At 44.9% G+C, this 20,885-nt stretch overlaps 1 protein-coding gene across 2 annotated transcripts in view; it reads right to left on the bottom strand.

The window, feature by feature from the left end:
• Positions 1 to 10: 10 nt before the first annotated feature.
• LOC311143727 (zinc finger E-box-binding homeobox 2-like) overlaps positions 11 to 20,885 on the bottom strand; it is a 49,021-nt gene continuing 28,146 nt past the window's right edge. The window contains exons 2-9 of one of the 2 annotated variants that reach the window (XM_084179601.1): positions 13,705 to 13,998; positions 10,785 to 10,850; positions 9,454 to 9,651; positions 8,945 to 9,159; positions 6,850 to 6,958; positions 4,468 to 6,503; positions 3,935 to 4,034; positions 11 to 2,091 (exon numbers count right to left, since the gene is read on the bottom strand). In XM_084179601.1, the coding sequence (XP_084035727.1) occupies positions 1,514 to 2,091; positions 3,935 to 4,034; positions 4,468 to 6,503; positions 6,850 to 6,958; positions 8,945 to 9,159; positions 9,454 to 9,651; positions 10,785 to 10,850; positions 13,705 to 13,998 (3,596 nt within the window). In that variant the 3' untranslated portion in view covers positions 11 to 1,513. Of the gene's footprint in view, positions 2,092 to 3,856; positions 4,035 to 4,467; positions 6,504 to 6,849; positions 6,959 to 8,944; positions 9,160 to 9,453; positions 9,652 to 10,784; positions 10,851 to 13,704; positions 13,999 to 20,885 lie in introns of both variants that reach the window. The other variant, XM_084179600.1, reaches the window with a different exon arrangement.

Raw genomic sequence — 20,885 nt, forward strand, 5'->3', positions numbered from 1 at the left:
TTTATTCAAATTTAATTTGGCTACATTTATTCGAGCATGGTCATTTCCAAGAGAAATTAAAAATTCAATAATACTTCAGACATTTCAGGAATTTTTCATCATCAACAGTCCCTCTATCTTCATCTCTTTACCTGGATGAATAAAGTGGATTTTTATTGTCAAAAAATACAGTGTTTTCACAATATTGTATCAAAAGTTCCCCAAATTTAGAATTTCCAGTAGTTGAAAGGAAATAAAACAATAAGAACAAAATTTCAAATTTTAACAATGAATGTTTTTCCAAATACCATAGAATGCTCTCTATTTATAATTTGCTCCAATAGTCAATGACAGAATCCTTTACTAAAATATATCTATTTGTTGAGGAACTATAATACTGTACACTACAGTATGAAATAAATAAAATTAGGAAATATAAAATGAGTCACATAAATAAAACGGTAATCTTAAAATAAAAACTACATGTAATTTATGCTTGGAAAAAAAATCAACAAAAACAAAAAGTAATACTGACAAAAGGTCATGAAAAAAATACAGAAAATTGCACAAACATAAGTAAACTAACGAACTGCTGTCTCTATCTATGCTAATACTGACATAGGTACTTGGAAAACAAGGTGAAATATTCATTTAATACTGAAGCCAGAGCAAAGAAAACACAAGTCAACTCTGATTTACACTGTACAAGGATGGCACTTGCAGAAATGCACAGGTGAAAAGGTTTGCATATAAGGCTTTCTGTTGAGAAAATAAAACATACAAAGGCTCTGTCTTATGTACGGAGCCCTCCATATTTCACTATTCTCTCCTTCATTCTGTCACTCCATTCCGGTCCAATTTAAGACTCACAACATATCAAATTCACACAGGTTTAAAGTTTCCTTCACATAAAGACATTTGTGAGGCCCAAAATTGTGTGGTTAGTTTGCCTGGCAAAAAGGATGGTAGAACCAAGGACATCACAGTAAGTGGTAGACAAAGTACAACACTGATGGACTGCTACCGAGTCTTCAAGCACGGTATAAATATACATAGCCTTTTTTTTTTCTTCAAAAAATGTTTTTGTAGTGATTAAAGGGGCAGAGTGCAATTTCCTAGTTTGGGGTATTAACACAATGAAACACAAGGGTTAAGAACATTATAGCACCACACAGCTTTCAGGCCTTATTTAATACTGTACATTAAAAACAGCTTCATTTCATTTTTAATTATAATGATAATCATTATTACTTCGTTTTTTGTTGTTGTTGCATAATGTGGATTCTTAAACAATCCCACCCAGCTTGTCGTCACAACTCTGATGTTGGCAGTCACCACATTGCATGAGTCCATCATTATGAGCTTCTGAGAAGCTAGAGGCAAGCGCTCGCGCTTGCATATCTGAGCCACCGCAGTGCCTATCTAAAAACAAAGCAAGTTTCATGTTTGCTGGAAGAATGGAAAAAGGAAATGAAACAAACCAACATCACAAATATTTGCTGAAAGATTTTTTTCAAATGACTGCAGTATTGACTTAATCTGCTTCCTCCTGGTCCGACTTGGTGTCTGTTTTCCCTTCTCTTGAACTCTCATCCATTGAATGCTCTGCATCTTTCCCCTCGTCATTCCTCTCCGTGTCCATCCTGCTGTCATCCTCGTCCTCTCCTTCCCTGAAACTTCCTGCCTCTCGCCTGTCTGTCACCTCCTCATACGTCTCGTCCACTTCCCTCTCTCCTCGTCCTCCCCTCATCCCTCCTTCAGTGCCGTCCCTCAGGATGGTGCCACCCCCATCCTCCGGCTGGTCCTCGGGGTCCGAGTAGCCCAGCGGCCCCAGACCCTGCAGGTAGGCCCTCCTCATCAGCAACTCTGTGGGCTCCAGGGGGCCCTTATCCCGGGCCTCCCTCTCAGCCGCCTCCCTTTCCTCGGCCTCCCTCTTGCAGTAGGAGTAGCGGTGGTTCATGTGCTGGGAGTAGGAGCCTGAGTGAGAGAAGCGCTTGCCACACTTGTCGCATTGGTATGGCTTTTCGCCCGAGTGCAGGCGCGAGTGCTCGATAAGGTGGTGCTTATGTTTGAAGGCCTTCTTACAGATCATGCACTGGTGTGGCCGCTTGCCTGCAGAGACACAGGAGACAGGGGAGAGAAAGTGTTACTTCGGTGTTACTGTGGTCGCCTTCTCTAGAAACAAAGAACAGTACAAAAGGAAGATAGACAGTTATTCAGGAGAACAGACATACAGTAGACATGCAATATTAGAGTAACTTTGATCTGACATTGGCACAGAATGTATTGATCATGTTAAGTGCATCTTGAGTGTAAAAGCATTTATATCATATATCAGGATTTCTTCATTCCCTCCCATCATGGTGAAAATAATTAACAACACAAGAAAATAATGATAGGAATGGGTAATGTTGTGATTGTACAAATAAATACAAGTACATTTCTGAAAACAAAATAAAGCGTTGAAAGTAACCCTACATTTATGGTTGACCACCTAACCTTAGAGCTAATTTCAGTTGCTGCTAGATAACACTGGGGGGAGGCAGGTGGAAATAAGAACCCAAACACACTATGATGGGGTCGTCTGCGACTGCGGCGGGGCCGGTGAGCAGCGAGCTAAGCCAGTGAGTTCAGATGTTTAGAACACCAAGCAAGGTGAAACTGAAGCAGCCTGGCACCAGTGACAGAGTGTGTTGTCATGACATCATAGGTACAGATTAGGAATCCTTCGCGTGATAGTGTGACGGTTATATTTGTAGGAGGAGGAACTTCACACCACTAGCCCCCCTTCCCTTCCCTGTCCCGCCCCCGCACCATGCAGCTCCTCGCACTAAACGTTTACTACAACTCAGTGGCGCCACCAGAAATATATTCCCTTCCATCTGACTTCTATTAGACAAGCTGGGCCTCTCTAATGCCAGTTCAATCGGCCCATATAATAGCACTCTTCCAAAGCTCACATCTCACACACACATGCACAAACGCCTCCCATCTTACGAATGCCAATACACATACAGTACACACATGCGAACAGCCATGCAATGGAATGCACGCACACACACAGGCGATTCCTAGCCACAAATAGCCTTGGAATGCCTGCGACATCTTCCATAGTTGGCATTCTTGAAGTGCCCCCCATCCTCGCCCTCCCCACCACCCCCACAGTGGTGCAAAAATAGACGAAACAGCGAATTCCTCATGGAGCGTTCCTGCACAGAGTGACAGGGGATGATGCAACCTGATGAAAGAGAGGAGTCCCCAGGAAGAGAGGTCACATCTTTGAAGATAATTTCAATAAGAACCAGAAATGCCATACAGGCAAGCCTTCTATTCGACCTGGCATTCTGTTAAATACCACTAGGGTCAATGCAGTAATTCTTGTCCCTGTCACTGAAGGCACTGTGTATGTACTGTATGAACTTTAAAAAGACAGTCCCTCTTGAAGCGGCAAGTTTGTTTCCAAAATGGCCACTGGTCCTGTTACTTCTGGAGACCATCTGATAATGTCTGGAGTCAGAAAGACTATGCAACTACTAGGGTGTCTGTGACAAATGCAATGACGCTTACGTCTACTTTACTGAACGTTTATGTAACCCCTGTCATATCAAAACATCTCACTATTCCCCACCCCCTGTCAAAAAGAAAGGAACATGTTAGGTCATGAATCTGAACACAAACAACGTAAAAATATGTGAAAGAGAAGAGAGAAAATAAGAACTAAGATGGGAGAAAAAGCTATGTGATCAAGAACAAAAAAAGGTAATCAAAAAAGGTAATAAAAAAGATAGCTTTCAAAAGACACAAAACATGGAGGGGGATGGGCACAAAGGTGAAGAGGGGGGATGGGGTAAAAAAGAAGTGTCCAAATGTTATATACCTGTGTGCTCATATTTGTGTCTTAGGAGGGAACTGGTCTTCTGGAATGTTTTGTCGCACAAGTCACACGCGTACATACCACTTTCTGTCTTTTTAATCTTCTTCCGGGAGAGGAGCGATTCGTCTGTCAGGTCCTCCAGGCCTGACAGATAGTCCGCAGTGCCGTCCAGTAGCTCCCCCTATGAGATGAGAGAGGCAGATTTTTCAATTATTTGTACGTAATCCACACCTGTCACCTAAACATAGACACCTTCTGCTCTGAGTTTGATCCCAAGTCTGGACAGGGCTTAGCCGTCGATCCGTGCAACCTGTGTAAGACCCTTCTTACTGCCCAGGAGAGGAGACATAAAAAGGGGAACATATGGGCTTTTTAATTCTGTGTTGTGGATTTTTTGTGTGGAGTGGAAGTATTAACAAAACAGACAAAAACACTATTTTACAGAAAACAATTACATTACAAAAACGTAAAATCTAAAACATTTTATTTGTTTTGTGTTGAGTGTAACTGTATCCATTAGACACTAATTTAAAAGGGCAACATTGTTATTGTGAACGTCTTACTAAATATTGACTTTAGTGAATGGATCTAAAACCACAAAAGGGCTTGCATACCTGGAAACCTGGTTTCCGTTGATACTTCCTCGACCTCTGTTGCATTTCAGCAAATGTGGCCGCCCCAGTTGCAAAAGTGTAGGCCATGTGGGGCAGGAAGCTCATTGGATCCAGCCCTGGGTATGGCCTCAGGCCTGGGATGCTGGCCTGGGCCTGCATGAAGCTGTGCGGGGGGAACGCTCCATGTGGGGGCAGAGGTGTGTACATGTGACCACCACCGAAGGGGTTGATGCCAAAGATGGGGCTGGCACTCTTTTCCATCTGGTGGCCGCTGTTCCCTCCGTTGTCTCTCCCTGAGCCCAGGAACTCCTTCTTGATGTGGGCCAAGTCCATGGGCTCAGTCCCCTGCTCCCGGTTGGATTGGTGGTGGTCACTATTGCGGTCTGAGACATAGCCGTTTGGTTTGGACCTCTTTTCTCCCAGTGAGATGCTCTTGCTCATCATGTGTTTTGGTAGAGAAAGGTCCAATGGTGCGTCCCCCCCATGGCCGTCCCCTTCAGAGGCCAGGCTGTTTGGAGTGTACGAGTTGCTCTGTGAGTTTTTAGAAGAAGTGGAGGAGAGATTAAGAGGAGATGGCGTGCTGCTCCTAAGGTGGTCCAAGGTGTCTAGTGGTTTGTCACCCATCTGCCTGTTGGCTGTAAACTGGTTGGCCTTTAAATGTCTGTGGGGAGCGTCACGGTCACCGTTGGTGTTAACGCCGTGTAAATCCGCGAGTGCCATAATGCGGTCCACGTGTTGCGCCATGGACATCGGCGACCTGGCCAGGCTGTGGTGGTTTCGCTCCTCTGCACTGCTCCGGTCTGGCGGCGGTGACCTCTTCCTGGAGTTGGCATTGCCGTTGTTGTGTTGTTGTTGTTGCTGCTGATTCTTCCACTGGGAGAACCACTCCTTCACGAACTCCTGTGGGAGGCCGACTGCGATGGAGATCTTCAGCAGCTCCTCTGAGTTGGGCTCCATGTTCATGGCGAAGTAGGCCTTGAGCACTGACACGTGGTCCTTGAAAGGGTTGACGGGGCTGGTGGCACCCCTCTCTGACAGAGAGGATTGCAGAGCGGCTTGCTGCTCTGAGGGGAACACCCCCCTGCGGCTGGGAGGCACGCCCTGACTTGGCTGGAGGTGGTTGATCTCCTCGTTCTTCTTACACAGGTAGCGCTCGTGCTGGTGCAGTGGGATGGGCCCTGGGAAGGTCTCCTTGCAGAACTGGCAGGAGAACGGCAGGAATGGAACCTGGTGGCTCTCGTGGTGCAACTTGTCCTCAGGATCCATCGAGTGGTTTAGCCTCTCCTTCTTGATGTCCATGTTGATCTGCCTCTTGGAGTCATCGATCAGGCTCTTGGCCTCATTCACCTTCTCCAGAGTGTAGTCGATGATGCTTTTGGTGGGGCTGCCGTGGCCCACCACCTGGAAGCCAGCACGCGGGGAGGACAAAGCCAGCTTCTGCTCCTCCATCTGGGCCCCCAGCTCCTTCATATAGGCCCTGAGCTTGGAGATCTCCTCCGGGTTCCCATCCATCTTCTGCCTGCACACCGTGTTGTCCACGATCTGGAGGACCTTCTGCACCTCGCTCAGGTTGTTCCCCAGGGAACCGTAGCCCAGCAGGGGCAGGTCCAACCCCATTCCACTCAGGTGCTGCAGGGGGCTCTGGGATGAGCTGTGGATCCCCAGGGGGCTGCCTCCTCGGCCGGCTCCGTTCACATAGCCCCCTGGGCCTCCAACGCCATACTGGGAGGCCATCAGTAGCCTGTAGTCGTTGAAGTCCATGGGCTCTGCCTTGATGTCCAGGTGGCCTTGCTGGTCTTGGGGGCCCATGGGGCGGCCATTCTCCAGCTTGTGGCGGAGCTGGGCCAGGGCGGGGCTTCCCGGGGAGGAGGCTGTGGAGTTAGGGGAGGAGCCAGCCTTGGCGTTACCTCCTCCGTTACGTACTCGTCCATTGACAGAGATCAGACCGATGCACTTCTTGCTGCTGATGTGGGAGCTGTAGGAGCCGGAGTGGGAGAAGCGCTTCTTGCAGTTGGAACACTCGTATGGTTTCTCACCTGTAAACGGGAAACAAGGACATGTATTTCAAGTTACTCCATTTTGAATACTTGCAATTGGCTGGTAGTGAAATAGCTAAAGATTTCTTTCAGTGTGAAAATGAGAATTTCTATTTCTATTCAACTCTCATTTTCTTGAGCTATGGCCTCATCCATATGGCTGAATTAGTCAGTTATGAAACAGGTCTGAAACAGTGAGCTATTATAAAACAGAATGACTCATTTACTGACAGAGGCCAAAAAGGAACATTATCAATTTTAAGCCCTCTCAGTCATCTAGCTACAGTCACATTAATACATTTAAAAATGGTGGGTTAAAGCCAGCTTGACTCGGCTTAGTACCTACCGCTGTGAATGCGGAGATGCTCCTTCAAATGATGCTTGTATTTGAAGGCTTTTCCACACTCTGTGCATTTGAACTTGCGGTTACCGGCCCCTTCATTCAGAAGCTGGGGCTGTGGAGGAGATAGAAAAGGGAGTTTTCACATCAGTGCCACCTAAACGTGTTGTCTAAGAGTGGGAGGTCACAAATTAACCAGACACTGGGGAAGATTTCAAGGTAGCTGGCCTTGAGAAGGAATGTAATGAGTTTGTCATGGCTTCAATGGTAAGCTACTTTGCAACACAATAACACTCCCTCACAAAAGTTAACTAGCCTATATCTAACAGTTTGGGGGGGGGTTACATCCTAAATTGTGTAATCAAAATGATGAAGCACGCAAGCAACTCCAATCGATTTTGAGAATACAGTGTGGGTTGAGTTTTCGTGTTCTGTTCAAAAGTAACTGTTTAGTGTAGGTGCATTTCCTGCATTTGAAATTCAAATGAGTGCAGATAACAAACAAAAACAACATCTAGGGAGATCAAGCCCCCACAAAGAACTTAATGAGAAAGATGTGGGAGGTGTACATTGTTACATTTTCAATTCCAAAAAATCCCTTTTCGATAATGCTTGCTAAGGAGTCTATGTACCGGTATGTGCGAAAGTGTGTGTGTGATTGTGTATGGAGTTAAGACATTCCTAAGGCAGGTGACATTTCAGGTTAGGGCATGTGATTAGGGTTAGCCTACTGAATGTGGCTTGAAGGGGACTACTTTGTGAAAAAGCTAGCTATCTGAAAAATTGGGCCAATGAACGATGTGGAACCTGCCATCATAACCAAACGTGTGAACAATTAACCCATGATAAACATGTGATCTAGGCACACCGAGGATAAGCAGAGTAGCACAATTCACACATTTACACCAATAGCACTCAGTATCACTCAAATCAAAAGCCCTCCACAGTCCGGTGCACTAAGGTAATCATAATGGCCTTCCATAAGATCCTTCATTTAACTCTTTTAACTGGAGAGGAAGTACAAAAATAAACAAAAACTTAGTCATTTGAGGATTATGATACTCCAGATCACTGGGGAAAAGACCATCTGCTCCTATTTAAGTCAGTCTGGAGGGGGAGAGAGGGAGTCAGGTGAGGGGGTGGAGGGGTTAGAATGGGGGTGCTGCTTCACTGCGTCTGTCACGGAGGGCTCAGGGCAAATTTGAGGTTTGAATCTGACATGCTTAATTCAGGAAATCTTATTGAGGTTTGAATCTGACATGCTTAATTCAGGAAATTTCATTATAATCACAGTATAATTGGAAAATTGAATGATTCCACTGCTTATTTACATGGTCCGTTATGAGACAGTTTTAGGACAGAAAAAAGGTCTATACTTTTGGTTTTTATGTTTACAATGGCTGGTTATAAGTGGTTGTACTTGTACTGATTCCCTGGTTGTACCTACAAAATAGGTACATTTTAGACACTACACTCAACGAAAGCACTGCTTATTACTGCTTATTAAACCATAGGAAATTGTCCATATCTCTAGCACTATCTTTATGAGTGCTAATTTCTAATCAAATCTGTTCCAGTTCCAGCAACAGCTGATGCAAAAAGTCAGATGGCCTGAGGAAGGCAATATGCTAGCACATCCCACGCATGCCTCACTGTAGGCGGAAGCTTGGGGGAGCACAACAAAATGCAGCTGCGAACAAGCAGTGCGGGGTCTGATTTTTTAAAAGAACAAAAGCTCAAAAGTAACTTGTTGTAATGTGAGAGGAGTAGAGGACGATAGGAATAGGAAATTGGAATAATCATTCACTCAAGAGAATATGATTCTCAATGCAGAAGACAAATGCATGCAGTAACCATGAGGAAGCTATTAAAGCCCTTGTAATTAACAAAAATCTTAGATGGGGAAAAAAAGAGTGAAGGGCATTGAGCTAAAATGATACTGTGTTTCACATAGAGCACTGACCGACCCACCAAACGACACAACCGAATGTGTGAAGGAGATCAGATGAGGAAAGAAAAGAGGGGATAAAGAGGAGGAGAAGAAAAAGAGAAAAATATCATCCCCTGTCTGTCTGTCTGTCTGTCTGTCTGTCAGTCTTACCTGATCTCTCCCTGGCTTGTGCGTGGCCATATGCCTCTCCAGCTGTGTGCGGTGGGAGAAGGTCTCGCTGCACAGGGGGCAGGCCACGCTCTCCTCGTTCTTCTCATGGCGGTACTTGATGTGCTCCTTGAGCGATGTCAGCCGCTTGTAGCCCCGGTCGCAGTAAGGGCAGGTCAACAGTTGGGCGAAAGCATCTGGAGTCCCAGGTGGCAGGTCTGTACAGGGGAAAGAAGGAGGAAGAGGAGGAGGAGGGCTCATAAGGTCAGCTAATAGACACTGATGGGCAGCATGCCAAGATTGTAAACGGAGGAAGTGTAGCAAGCAACATAATTATCTCTGCTTCACAAAGCCTCAAGTGGAGTCGCCTACAGCTTGCACTTAAACACACACTACCCATAAAAGTCACTCAGTAGCACTATTGGGGACAAAGTCATAAAAGTGGTAGACCTATAACACAGTTCCTGAGACTGCAAATAGTCAGAGATTTACTGTATTTTCTGGATTCTTACCGTTTTCGTTTTCGTCTTGCCCAATGGCCTCGGGAGTTCCGAGTCGTGTCACTTCCTCTGGGGCTTCTGGGTAAATGATGGCGGTGTCTCCACGCTGCAGGTACTCAGCGATGCTGGCCGAGTGGCTGTCACTCTCCTCCAGTTTATTACGCTTAGTGAAGTAGTCGTCAAGCTCCGACACCCCATCCATACACTTGACTGTATAAGAGGAGGAGGAGGAGGAGAGGGGCAGGTAGAGAAGAAGAGAGAGGGAGACAAATAAAAAGATTTGTCAGTCTCATTCCTCTTTCCCCCATCTTGAGAGATGTGCTGCAAAGCTACAGTATATTGGCCACACAGGAAACAGACTGGTCTCTAAATGTGATGAACTGAGGGAAGAAAGCACTAAGCCACTACTTAGAGGGGAGTATACATTTAAGTTACCGTTAATGATGTCATGTAATGGCTTCTACAAAGAAAAATCAGAGACAATTTCATCATTAAGTGATGTTCACAACCCATCTTAAATGGTGGAAAAAAGCTTTTAAACATTTTAACTTAAATCTGTCCTAGTATAACGGGTAATTGGTTTAAGTTGCAATTAGATTTGCTGGGTTTACAGATCTCACTTAGAATTCTCTCTCTACATAATTTAAAGCAGAGATTTGATTATAAGTAAGATAATGTAGGGTTACATCTGCTTAACAGTCAGTGTAGGCATAATGGTATATCAGGTATCTAATGCATTCATCAGTTGATTTAACAAATCAGGGCAGTTAACGTGGCTACCTTTATGTCTTTGGATCATTACTGTTTGCTATTGGCTTGTGTGTTGTACGCAGCTGTGACACAGATTCGGTGTATATTTTTTCATGAACTGTTAACAATATCCTTAAAACAAAGGACATCAAACTGTCCCCAAGAGGCCTGGTTCCATTGTAGTCACTCTAGGCAAGGTTTTGTTGATAAAACACTCAATTGGAAAGACATTGTGACTCACTGCAAGGACAAACTAGCATTTTATTGTCTTGTTGTAAACCAATTTGAAAGTACATGAACCAAACAAATGAGATTTAGGTCAAAACTCAATTTTGCAGCAAGATGTGATTTGCGCTGCACTCTCACTCAACCTACAACTGCTTTGCTTTCCCTCTTGCTTTACTGCACAAGGAAGGATATTATCTTGCATGGCTGTTGACTGTGTGTATTTCCTATTAGGTATATATCACCTGCTGCAAGGGGATATTATAATCAAGTCTCTTCCTAGTGTGTTGCTATTGAGGATTTAACGCTGGAATGGGGAGTTATAGTAAATATGTTGTTACAGTTAAGAGGGTGGGAGTGGAACTCACCTGTACCATTTACAGCGTGAAGAGACCCCTCTGGCTCCAAGGATTCATATTCATCCTTCCTTTCATCTGTGAAGGAATGGAGAGAAGCGTTTAAAATCGGACCATCAACTGTGGCTAACACAGCTCTCAATAAACTCAAATATGACCATGGTTCAACACTCGAGGCAAAGTCAACTGGAATGTGCATGGTGCATACTACCCTGACAATTCAGTTAACAAGTACCTCTTTCCATTCTGCCACAGCTCATAATGTGAATGTATTTTCCAGATAATGAGGGATAGGCAGGCGAGGGGTGTACATATACTGTGCCTATTGTGTTTGTTTCTCCTGGCCCCAGTCATGTGACTCCTTCCCCCTCCTCGACAGGAGTCACAAGTATCATAAGCTTTCCCTTCAAAGGAGGGATATACAACACCCCTGCCTGCTGCAACAGAGGTGGGGGAAGAAAACAAGAGAACACTCCTTTTCTCCCCCTCTCCCCTCTTTTCATTGCAGCAGGTTACTTTTCAAAACATCCTTCCTCCTGAGCAATGAGTGTCAAACAGGAACCTAATGCTGTGCTTTTTATACCAAAATAGTCTTGCTATGAGTCAAAGGAGTCATAAGGTACTGTACACAACCTATTGAGAACATGTCAAAATGTAATTACTTTTTATAGTCGAATGATACATTTTGTGGCCCAAAAGCGTAAAAGGAAGGTTGAAGGTAGATTGTATGGAAATAATCTGCTAGTTTTCCTTCATTAATTCATAAATAATGTGGATGAAAACGATTTTCTTTCTCATAGTTCCAAGACTAAATGTAATTAAGAAGCGAGGTCTCACCCTTCTCCCTACCACTTAGTTTCCCCCTGCACCACACAGATAAAATGGTGGTACTGCACGCTTCAGAAAACAACTGCAAAAATGCGTGCCTTTTCTGATGGGGAAAGCATTGTTGCTTCCCTTCGCCTCAACTTGAGGTTCATTGGGAGGAGAATCATTGCCAGACTTTTTAGAATGAGTTTCATTCAGCCAACATGGGGCTTTTTGTGGGTTCTAGGCCTCAGAGTAAGGACAAAGGCATGTGAGTCACGCCCTGTGCCACTGTCGTAGAATTTTGACACTGTACTCAAGTGTCATTCTATTTTCAGTAGGCCCCTCCTTCACTACACTTACAGTACACTTGCACTGAATATGAAATCTCAAATATAAAATGGAGGCTCATTGTGTTTTCAGTAGTCTTTTTTTCCTAGAGAGGCAGAGGCAAGATGGCGGTTAAAGTAAATTAGCATTTCAGTTCTGTTTGTGGTCATTCTGTTTCGACCCTGTGCATTCTCGATGTGACTCAAACCTCCACAGTTCAAGACTGCTTCTTCTTTTCAGTACCTTGAAGTGACACTCAAGTCTTTTACATCTATTGCCTGAGTGAAATTGAAATGAAAAATATGTGGGTTGTCTATCTTTCATCAGTTTACCTATAAATGTCAAATACCAGTTCAATTAAAATCATCCACCAGTTTAGCATTAGCTATAACAGGCTGTAGCAGATGTGCTAATCTGACATTGATTTCATTTACAGCTTTCTCATGATGGTCATGATAATGATAACATCTATGCTCTCCACATCAAGGCTCTTTTCATTTTCAGTTTTGGAGCGCGTTCAAAATCAAAAACTTATTCCTAGTCCTTTCTATTTCCCTGTTCAGCAGGGCAGCGCGCCACCAAGTCATTACCAGAGACGGATAGCCGACGCCGGTCCGTTTTTTAAAACTGGGCGTCTTACATGAGTTCACTCTGTATCTGTCAGGTGGCCCTAGAATGGTGGGCCTATTATGCATGTAAATTGCCATCATAAAGCTCCAAATTTAATTTAGGGCTGTTAATGAGTCCTGCAAAAGCCTGGCTCCCTCTTAACGATCCCGTTTGGCTCCTAATTAAAAGTATTTGTCTTTGAGGTCCTGGCGACACCGGTTGTCCTGTCACTGATGCAGATGAGTTGGAGGGGGGAGGAGTAGATGGAGAAATATAAAGAGAGAGGGGGGGGGGAAGAGATAGGGAGAGAGGGAGGAAGAGAGAGAAGGGGGGGGGGGTTGACAGGTTTCGCTTGCGCTACATGCTCATCATTGATAGCTCTGCCTGTACAATATAGCAATATGGGGGAGTTAGAGGTTGCGTTGATCACGGCCCACTAAACTGTCTAATTATAAAGAATTTCATATCAGGTTGTTTTCATAAATATATACGGGGTTAGAATTATGGGTCAATGAGAATGAAAGGTGGCACTTCATATGTTAAACTGAAATATTGTGACATATTCTGCTCTGGCGAGACCTTGAGTACATTGACCTTTTCGGAGTTGACTTTATTCCTATGAAAGTATGTGAAAACAATGAGGAGACCGTTTCCATGCTTTTACAGAGCCAAGAGAAAGAGAGAAGGAGAGGAAAGAGGGGAGGGAGAACATTGAGAGGACAGACGTGCTACAGGGTGTGAACAGTCGTAGAGCGATGAGTATGTGTGAGAGGGAGGGTGGTTGGGAGGAAGGGAGGGAGATGGTTTTGCCGACGTGAGCCTGTGAAGCAGCTAAAGTGCTGACTGTGTTTCAGCAGCAACATGTCCCACTAGACTAAAGCACTAAGTTAAACTCTACAACCTCCTGTAAATAGGAAAATAGAGCTCTGAAAATAGGAAAATAGACAGAGTATAGAACAAAGCCACTTCTCAGGCTCAAGCTATTTTAGCAGAAACTGAAAAGGTGAATAGGTACTGTATTATTATAAGATGTGTAATTGAATAACATCAGTGATATTATTTTAGGGTCTGTCGTTCTGGAGGTGTTGAGCTGATGTTGTTGTGCTGTGTAATTGATTTACAACAGTGAGGTGTGTTGCCTGTTCACTGATTTAGGTTGTACAGGTATGTTGAGCGGATCACTCACCAGTCCCGTTGAGGTGTCCGTGTCCATGTCCGTGTCCGTGTGGGTTGTCTGCCAGGCGCCAGGCGTGGTTGTGGCTCTGCCGCCCGTCCCTGCCCTCTGACCCCTCCTCTGCTCCAGCCCTGTAGGACAGCAGGGCGTGGCCCACCCTGGGTGACGCCTCCAGGTTGGGCACGCCAGCCCCAACGGGGCTGCTACCCTCCTCCCCATTGGTTAGACCGTTCTCCTCTGAGACCAGAGTCCTGTCATCCTCATCTGTCTCGGAGCCCGTCTCCACCACATTCTCATAGTTCAGCACTGCAAAACACAAACAAAGAGACGCTGTTAGGTTTCTAAAACAACATCCGACTAACTCGGCTCTAGTGGTAGAGACTAAAGTAGTGGAGGCAAAAACTGAAAGTCACATTCCTGCGTTGAATAGTTTGGGGAGCTTTTTATACATCCCAGACACCGTAGGGACCAAGTGGAAATGGACAGCTTGTAAATATTACATCCCTGAACTTTGATAAAATGTGGTTGATTTGATTCAGCCTGAACCCAGGGGCCTTCATTCCAATCTATAAATATGTCCACTTCGGTGTTGCCGGAAAAAATCAGATTAAGGTGCATGAGAAAGGCAGGCATAGGCCCAAAAGAGAAAAAGGGAGGGGGGGGAAAAATAACACACAAAAAATGTAAAAGCCATGACATCATGGGAACTAGGCGCAGGAAAGGGGGCCCTTGGGGTTGGAAAATAGAGCACAATTTTCAGGTTCATTTTGAGTTCTGTGTTCTGCCTAATAAAGCAATATTTCACCAAGCTCTCATGCGCGTTATCTCTGGAGGCCGCTGCCAACTCCAGAAAGCGAGAGGGAAGTGGCTAAAAATGATGCGTTTTGAAGTCAATTGCTTGTTTGGGCATATTATTTGGTTCCCCTCGACAGTTTTTCAAACCCATAAACCTTTACATCCTAACGGCATACCATTCCCTTACACGTTCCCAAGGAAGAGAATTCAAAATACTTGTCTCTTTTTTTCACTCTTCCCCTTTGGGTACATCGAGATTAGGCTTTGCATATCTGTTCATAATATGATCTTTGTCTGACTGTATGGTTCGGCACTTGCCTCCCGGACAACTGCGCAACAGGTGCAAATTAAAAAGGGGAGCCACGGTGGGGTGGGCTGAAATCTGCTGACCTGGGCTGAATACCAAGAGCAGCGGAGGGGGGTGGAGGGCGTGGGACAAAACCCTCTTTAATAAAAGGTGTGACCACAAGGATTTAGGGGGAGTTCAGACAGGGTAATGCCCTCTCTGATCAAAAAAAAAAAGAAAGAAAGAGAGACGGAGAGAAAGAAAAGGCTGAAAAGTGAGATGTGAAAACACGTTGTGTGGTCTAGGTATATGTTGGATATAATATGATTTCATTCAACGTCTTAACCTCGCGCTCACTCTCACACACCCTCCCCTCTTTAGTCCCGCCAGACCACCAACAATAGTGGTTTTGCCTTTTCGCTGAATGAAATATCTGACCCGTTTATACTCTGAGCTAAGAGCAGTTTGGAACAGACCAGTGAAAAGACCAGCTAGCATCCTGTCCAGTTTATAGAAAGTGTGTTTTCTCCATCAAGACTTGCGTGTGTTATCATGCCACAGAAAATATGTAGGCACATTTACTTTAGGAAATGATATTATTAAACTAATTTCTTCCAGGAAAAAGAGAGAGAAAGATGCATGCCTCACATTTATAGAATCACTTACCAACTGCCAAAGAGAAATGTTTTGGTGGAAAAACACGAAGACAACTGTTTGTTTGTTACTTGACTTATGTTGCTCAGATACTTGGCCAGTGTGTGGCTGTTTTGTATCTGTGTTGCGGTAGGCGGACGGAGAAAAGCCAGTGACCTCCCAAACAAAAGCAATTCATGACACTGTTTGCCTCTCAGTTCACATGGGCCTAGTAGTGTGGCAGATGTCACAGGAGACTGGACTAAAGCTACAGGCTGGGTTCTTAGTTACTCTGGGTCTCTAAATCAATAGTTCTGGTTGGAAATTACTTCAGACACACCACCTGTATTTACAATCTGTCATTAATCTAGATAGCAGTTAGCAAACAGTTTTTCAGTAGGTTTAGTCAGGATAAAGCAAGTAATAACAACTCAGAGTCCAGAGAGTGAGTTCGCTTTGTCTCCAGTGACATCTTTGATGGAGCGCCACCCTTCACTCTGTCTTGCCGCACCTCCATTGTGTGTGGAAGCGCCGCCGTTCCGACCTGCTGATCTCATAGAGATCCATTGTCTCGGCCCGTCACCTCTCCACCGATCGATCCTTTGTGCTCATTCAAGGAGCCCGAGACAAAGCAGCGACAACGCTTGCTATTCTCCTCTGAACGCTCTCTCCCTCTCCCGCTCTCCCTCTCCCGCTCTCTCTCTCTCTCCCTCTGCTGCTCTCTCTCACTGCTCAACTAAGGCGTTCCACAAAGAGACATTAATCTTGACCCTAGCTGGTTTGGTCATCTCCTCTGGTATATTTTACTCCAGGCAGATTCTCAGTAAGAAGAATAGCCTTTTTTATGTCACTTATGCCTCCAGCTGTTTCAGTGAATGACTTAATGTCTCCAACTCGAGCCACAAGTTCCAGGCAGGTGGCTTTAAAAAGGTATGCTATATCGATCACAGTATTTGTCTACAATGGTGCTGGTGGTGCAGGGTAGGAGTACCCTTCCTTACTGAGAATCCTTTCTGAGTCTCTCTGAGAAGGATGATGTAGAATGGTTGGTTTGTTGGTCAATTATCACCATCCAATGCCCAACCCCTTCCACTCTATGTACTTTATATTCAAGAAAATCAATAGTTGAGGTTAGGAGGTGGTGCTCTCTTGCAGTGCAGAGCACCATTCATATCAAATTATTATATAATAATACTCTGTCTATATTAAAGTTAACCCCATCTTAATTTGAATATAGAACAAATCCACTAAATCCTATGAAACAGACATTCCAGTAACGTGACCATTAACTACAACAGTAACAAACAAAAAAAAGGAGCGTGCCCCTTGAGGCGTCTAAATGCATCTAACAGGTGCATACCATACCTGTCACATATCATATGGATTCCGTAAAACAACAGAACCCACTCCACATCATCGCCTATCCCAAAGTGCGTCCCCAGGCTTTGCAGAGACCACACCTGCCCTCTCCTCGCATGAGTGAGGCTTCCTTCCACGTCGTCCATTTTAAACCGCCCCACAGTGGAACAGATTAATCAGACAGAGCCATTGCCTGCACATATGCCATGAGGGGCTAGTATCCACTCCCACACAGTCTCTTTCTCTCTTTCTCTCTTTCTTTGTGCGGTTCCATGACAAAAGCCAGTTCCATATTCAAACACAGACACATTGGTGTGTGTGTGTGAGTGTTTGATATTAAAAAACGAGACAGGTTTCAGGTCTACTGCTTTCTCCAGGTGATCCGCTGCTGCCTCCTGTCTCTCTTGTCCGCCGCTACGACTGCCTGGGTAATGAGAGATGAGATGGAAGCTACCAGAGAAAAACTGCTCTCTCTGTTCTACCTCTCTCTCTTTTCTCTCTCTCTCTCTCGCTGCCTGTGAGTGGTGCAGATCACCTGAGCGAACAACTGGAGGGGGAGGGGAGGGGAGGGGGAGGTGAGTGAGTAGGTAAGGAAGCACTGCCTGAATGCTGTGGAAATGAGGTCGCTGCCTAGTGGCTAGGGACTGGAAGTGGTCCAACATCCATCTAATGATAAGCACACACAGACAGGTAGGGGGATTTACACAGGGAGGTGGGGAATAAAAGTGTAATAATGCATTATTTCCTAAAATTTTTAGAAAGAAATAGCCTACAGCATGAATTATTTGCCATACTAGTACAAATACTCTGAGGGAAGTGAAATGAATCAACCAAAGAGTGAGTGTCAATATTTGTGTTGTTATGTGGGCCTATATAACTGAATTGTTGTGTGAGTGTGCATGTGTGTGTGTATTCATGCACATCTGGGGTGTGCCAGCCAGGAGGGAAGGGGTGGTTCCAGTAGCCTGCCTCTAATTGAATTAAACTCCCATTTATCTACGGGGTCCTGAGCAACAGGCTGGACAAAAGGAGAGAGAAAAAAGAGAGAGAGGGAGCAAGAGAAAGATCTCAGAGTACGGCCCACCTTTCCCCCCCTCCCTCCCTCCTTCCCTCCTTCCCTCCTTCCCCCCCCCCCTCCCTCCTTCGCTCCTTCCCTCCTTTCCTCCCTCTCTCCCTCCCTCCCGTTACGGAGCCACCATCTGTGCCCTGCCTGCGCACATGTTACTCCTCTCGACAAATGTTCAAGGCCCCCACCACCCCACACACTTACACACTCACTTTTACACATACATGGCGTACAAACAAAAAGCCAACTAGGATCCCTTTGGATAGCCTACACACAAGACTGAAGGAAGTTAAAGATAGAAAACCCTCAAAATGGTTCCTTCACAGGGTGGCTGAAGACAAGCCAAAGCCTTTAGAAACAAAGGCCAAAACAGACAGAAGTGTGATGTCCTCACACTGCAAGGATTACAAGTGAAATACAAAGGACTGACTTTAACCTGATGCTCAACCCATATGATAAAGGACCTTTAGAACAGGTGAAAGAAAGAAACAGAGGCCATGAGAGGAAAAAGGGGAGTGATAGAGATTGATAATTCTTTAGAGTCATAAACTACATCGATTTTTTTTTTGTTTGGAGTTAATACGGGTCAATTAATATGCAAATCTAGGAGCAGATGCTCGGCAGCCAGCCGCCTCCTGTGTGATTCTGGCCTGTCCGTCACTAGCTGTTAGAAATGTTACAAAACAACACACACACACCACAGAGGCTGTTCACAGAACTAACAACGCTACGGGTTACAAACCTGAACTGAAACTAGTGCCCTTCTGCCATATAAAGACAGCCATACTGTTCTACCCTTTATACCATTGGGTTTTTTGAGCCATTCCTCTCAATGTGGCTCTGTTCTTTGATATAATAAACTGCCAAAATAACTGCACAGATCAATTTAGGCTTTTCATTTGCTCTGTGATGTCGACCTGAATTCACTTAACTAAATGGATTTAGCTCTTGGCTGCAGGTCAGCCATCGATTTTACGCTAATGCTATTTTTGGTACGACAACAAGGTGCTCCATATTTTTGCATTGATTTCAGCGGAAAATCAAACCCAATAGGATAAATGATCCTTGATTTGAGTACATCCGTATATATTAAAGTGAACCCGGACTCTATCTATCTAGATTGTGCCTTGCTACTTGTTCTTGTACTGAGGCCAAATGTGATTTTCACCTTTGTAGACTGTTTGGTGCAGATGGCCACAAAAGGGGCTATTAGGACATTAGGAAACCATGTTTCACAATCAGGAAGACAGGTTGCTCATCAAATATTCAGGCATGAGGAAGGAGGAGTGGTATTTCTGCCTAATCTGAGTGCCATGTCAAAACATGGCCCTGCTGTCAGTGTAGCAAGTCAAGACAAAATAACACACTTAATAATCATAGCTCCACTGCTCTGCTCTGCTATGAATTTAGCTAGTCTTGTTTGTACAAAGTATAAATCTCACAGAGTCTCGTAAATATTGAGGAGCTGTTTAATTTAATATAACTTATTTGGTATGTTGGAGCTGGGGTTAAATCCTAAAAGCAATATTTTTCCACAAACCCTGGAAATGACAGAGTGTAGAGATGGCTTCTCTCTCATGTTCTTTCATTAGGCTGTATCCTTTTTATTCCCCTTATGAGTCATCTATGAAGCCTAATTGGTCTCTCACACACTGTCCCCTCCTCTCCCTTCACACACACACACACGCACACACAAGCATACACACACATAGGAAGCTGGTGACAGCAACAATGCGTGTCTAACTATGTGTTGCAGGTTGTGGTGACGGTCTGTGCCAGGTTCCTTCTGCTGCCTGTTCCAGCCCTTCCAGCCCTTCCAGCCCTCCACCACCTGCCTCAGTGTCCTGTCGCTCCATGGATTAACCAAGGCTCTTTTAACTCACATGGGAACCCTGAGCAACTGTCCTCTCTACTGCTGGGCCTCTGTTCAGCCTGCAGTTCTTCCCTGCCATCATCAATTACAATGACTGCTATGGGGAGCTTTGTTGATCACACTCACAGTGTGTGTGTGTGTGCGTGTGCGTATAGATGAGACAAGCGAAAAATAAATCACCTGGGCTAAATGTATGCAAATTTGGATGAATACATGCAATCAGTGCGAAATTAATTTAGCTGAAGCTGATTAGGAGCATTAATAAATCTATCCGCGGTGCTGCTTCCATCTGATATTGCCTTACACTTTCTGTAAGATTAATTAGGACGCTACAATAACATACGGTACTGCTGGTACAGATTACTGTAAGCCCTCTTCTCTTTTATGAAAAGCTAAGCGAAACCTAAATTGCAATTAAGTATTACACCCAAGTCCGTTGGTAGCTAGCTGTTTTCTGTCTCAGTAATATAACAGAGTGATGAGAGAGGGAGAGAGAGAGGGGAGAGAGAAAGAAAGATGTAGCGGTGGGCATGAGGGGCATCTGTGGTCTGGTCTGTGGTAACTGCAATAATACCCTGCCAGTCACCAGCTGGCAGTGTAGGCGGGAGGCTTTCAATGAGGTCAGTTTGTGTGTGTGTGTGTGTGTTAGTTGTTATTGGAGGTCCCACTGATAGCAACTGCCCACTGATGAGCAACAGCAACTCAATCCCAGCACCGTTTAGGCCCCTGCATCTCTGCACCTCTTTCACATGTTAATGAGATTGTAAACCACATCTGCTCTCCCCCTCCCAGCCACCCACACATATACCATGCCAGGATCCCTGTCACCTGAATAGCATCCCCACCAGGTACCAAACAAGAGAGCAGGCTTCCCTTCTGTCACCTAACCCAATGCCCCCTACCCTTTAGTTACCCCCAAAGGCTTGTGACCTATGAACTCTCTGAGAGGCTACATCCACTAGGCCCCCCCTGTTATGCTATCTATCAGTCAACCTGGCCAGGATATCTGTTGTAAAAGAGACACAACAACTCATATCAATAACCGAAGGGATTTAGGACATTTGTTTCTGTCTTTTAGTCAGGGGCTGAATGACTGTGTGAGTTCTTAGGATACCTGGAAAGGTGATAATTAGAGCAAGTGGATAATTAGGATGCAGCTTCCGCCACGTAAACAGGGCTCT

The sequence above is a fragment of the Coregonus lavaretus genome (assembly GCF_964263955.1).
Source record: "Coregonus lavaretus genome assembly, chromosome: 16".
NCBI lineage: Eukaryota > Metazoa > Chordata > Actinopteri > Salmoniformes > Salmonidae > Coregonus > Coregonus lavaretus.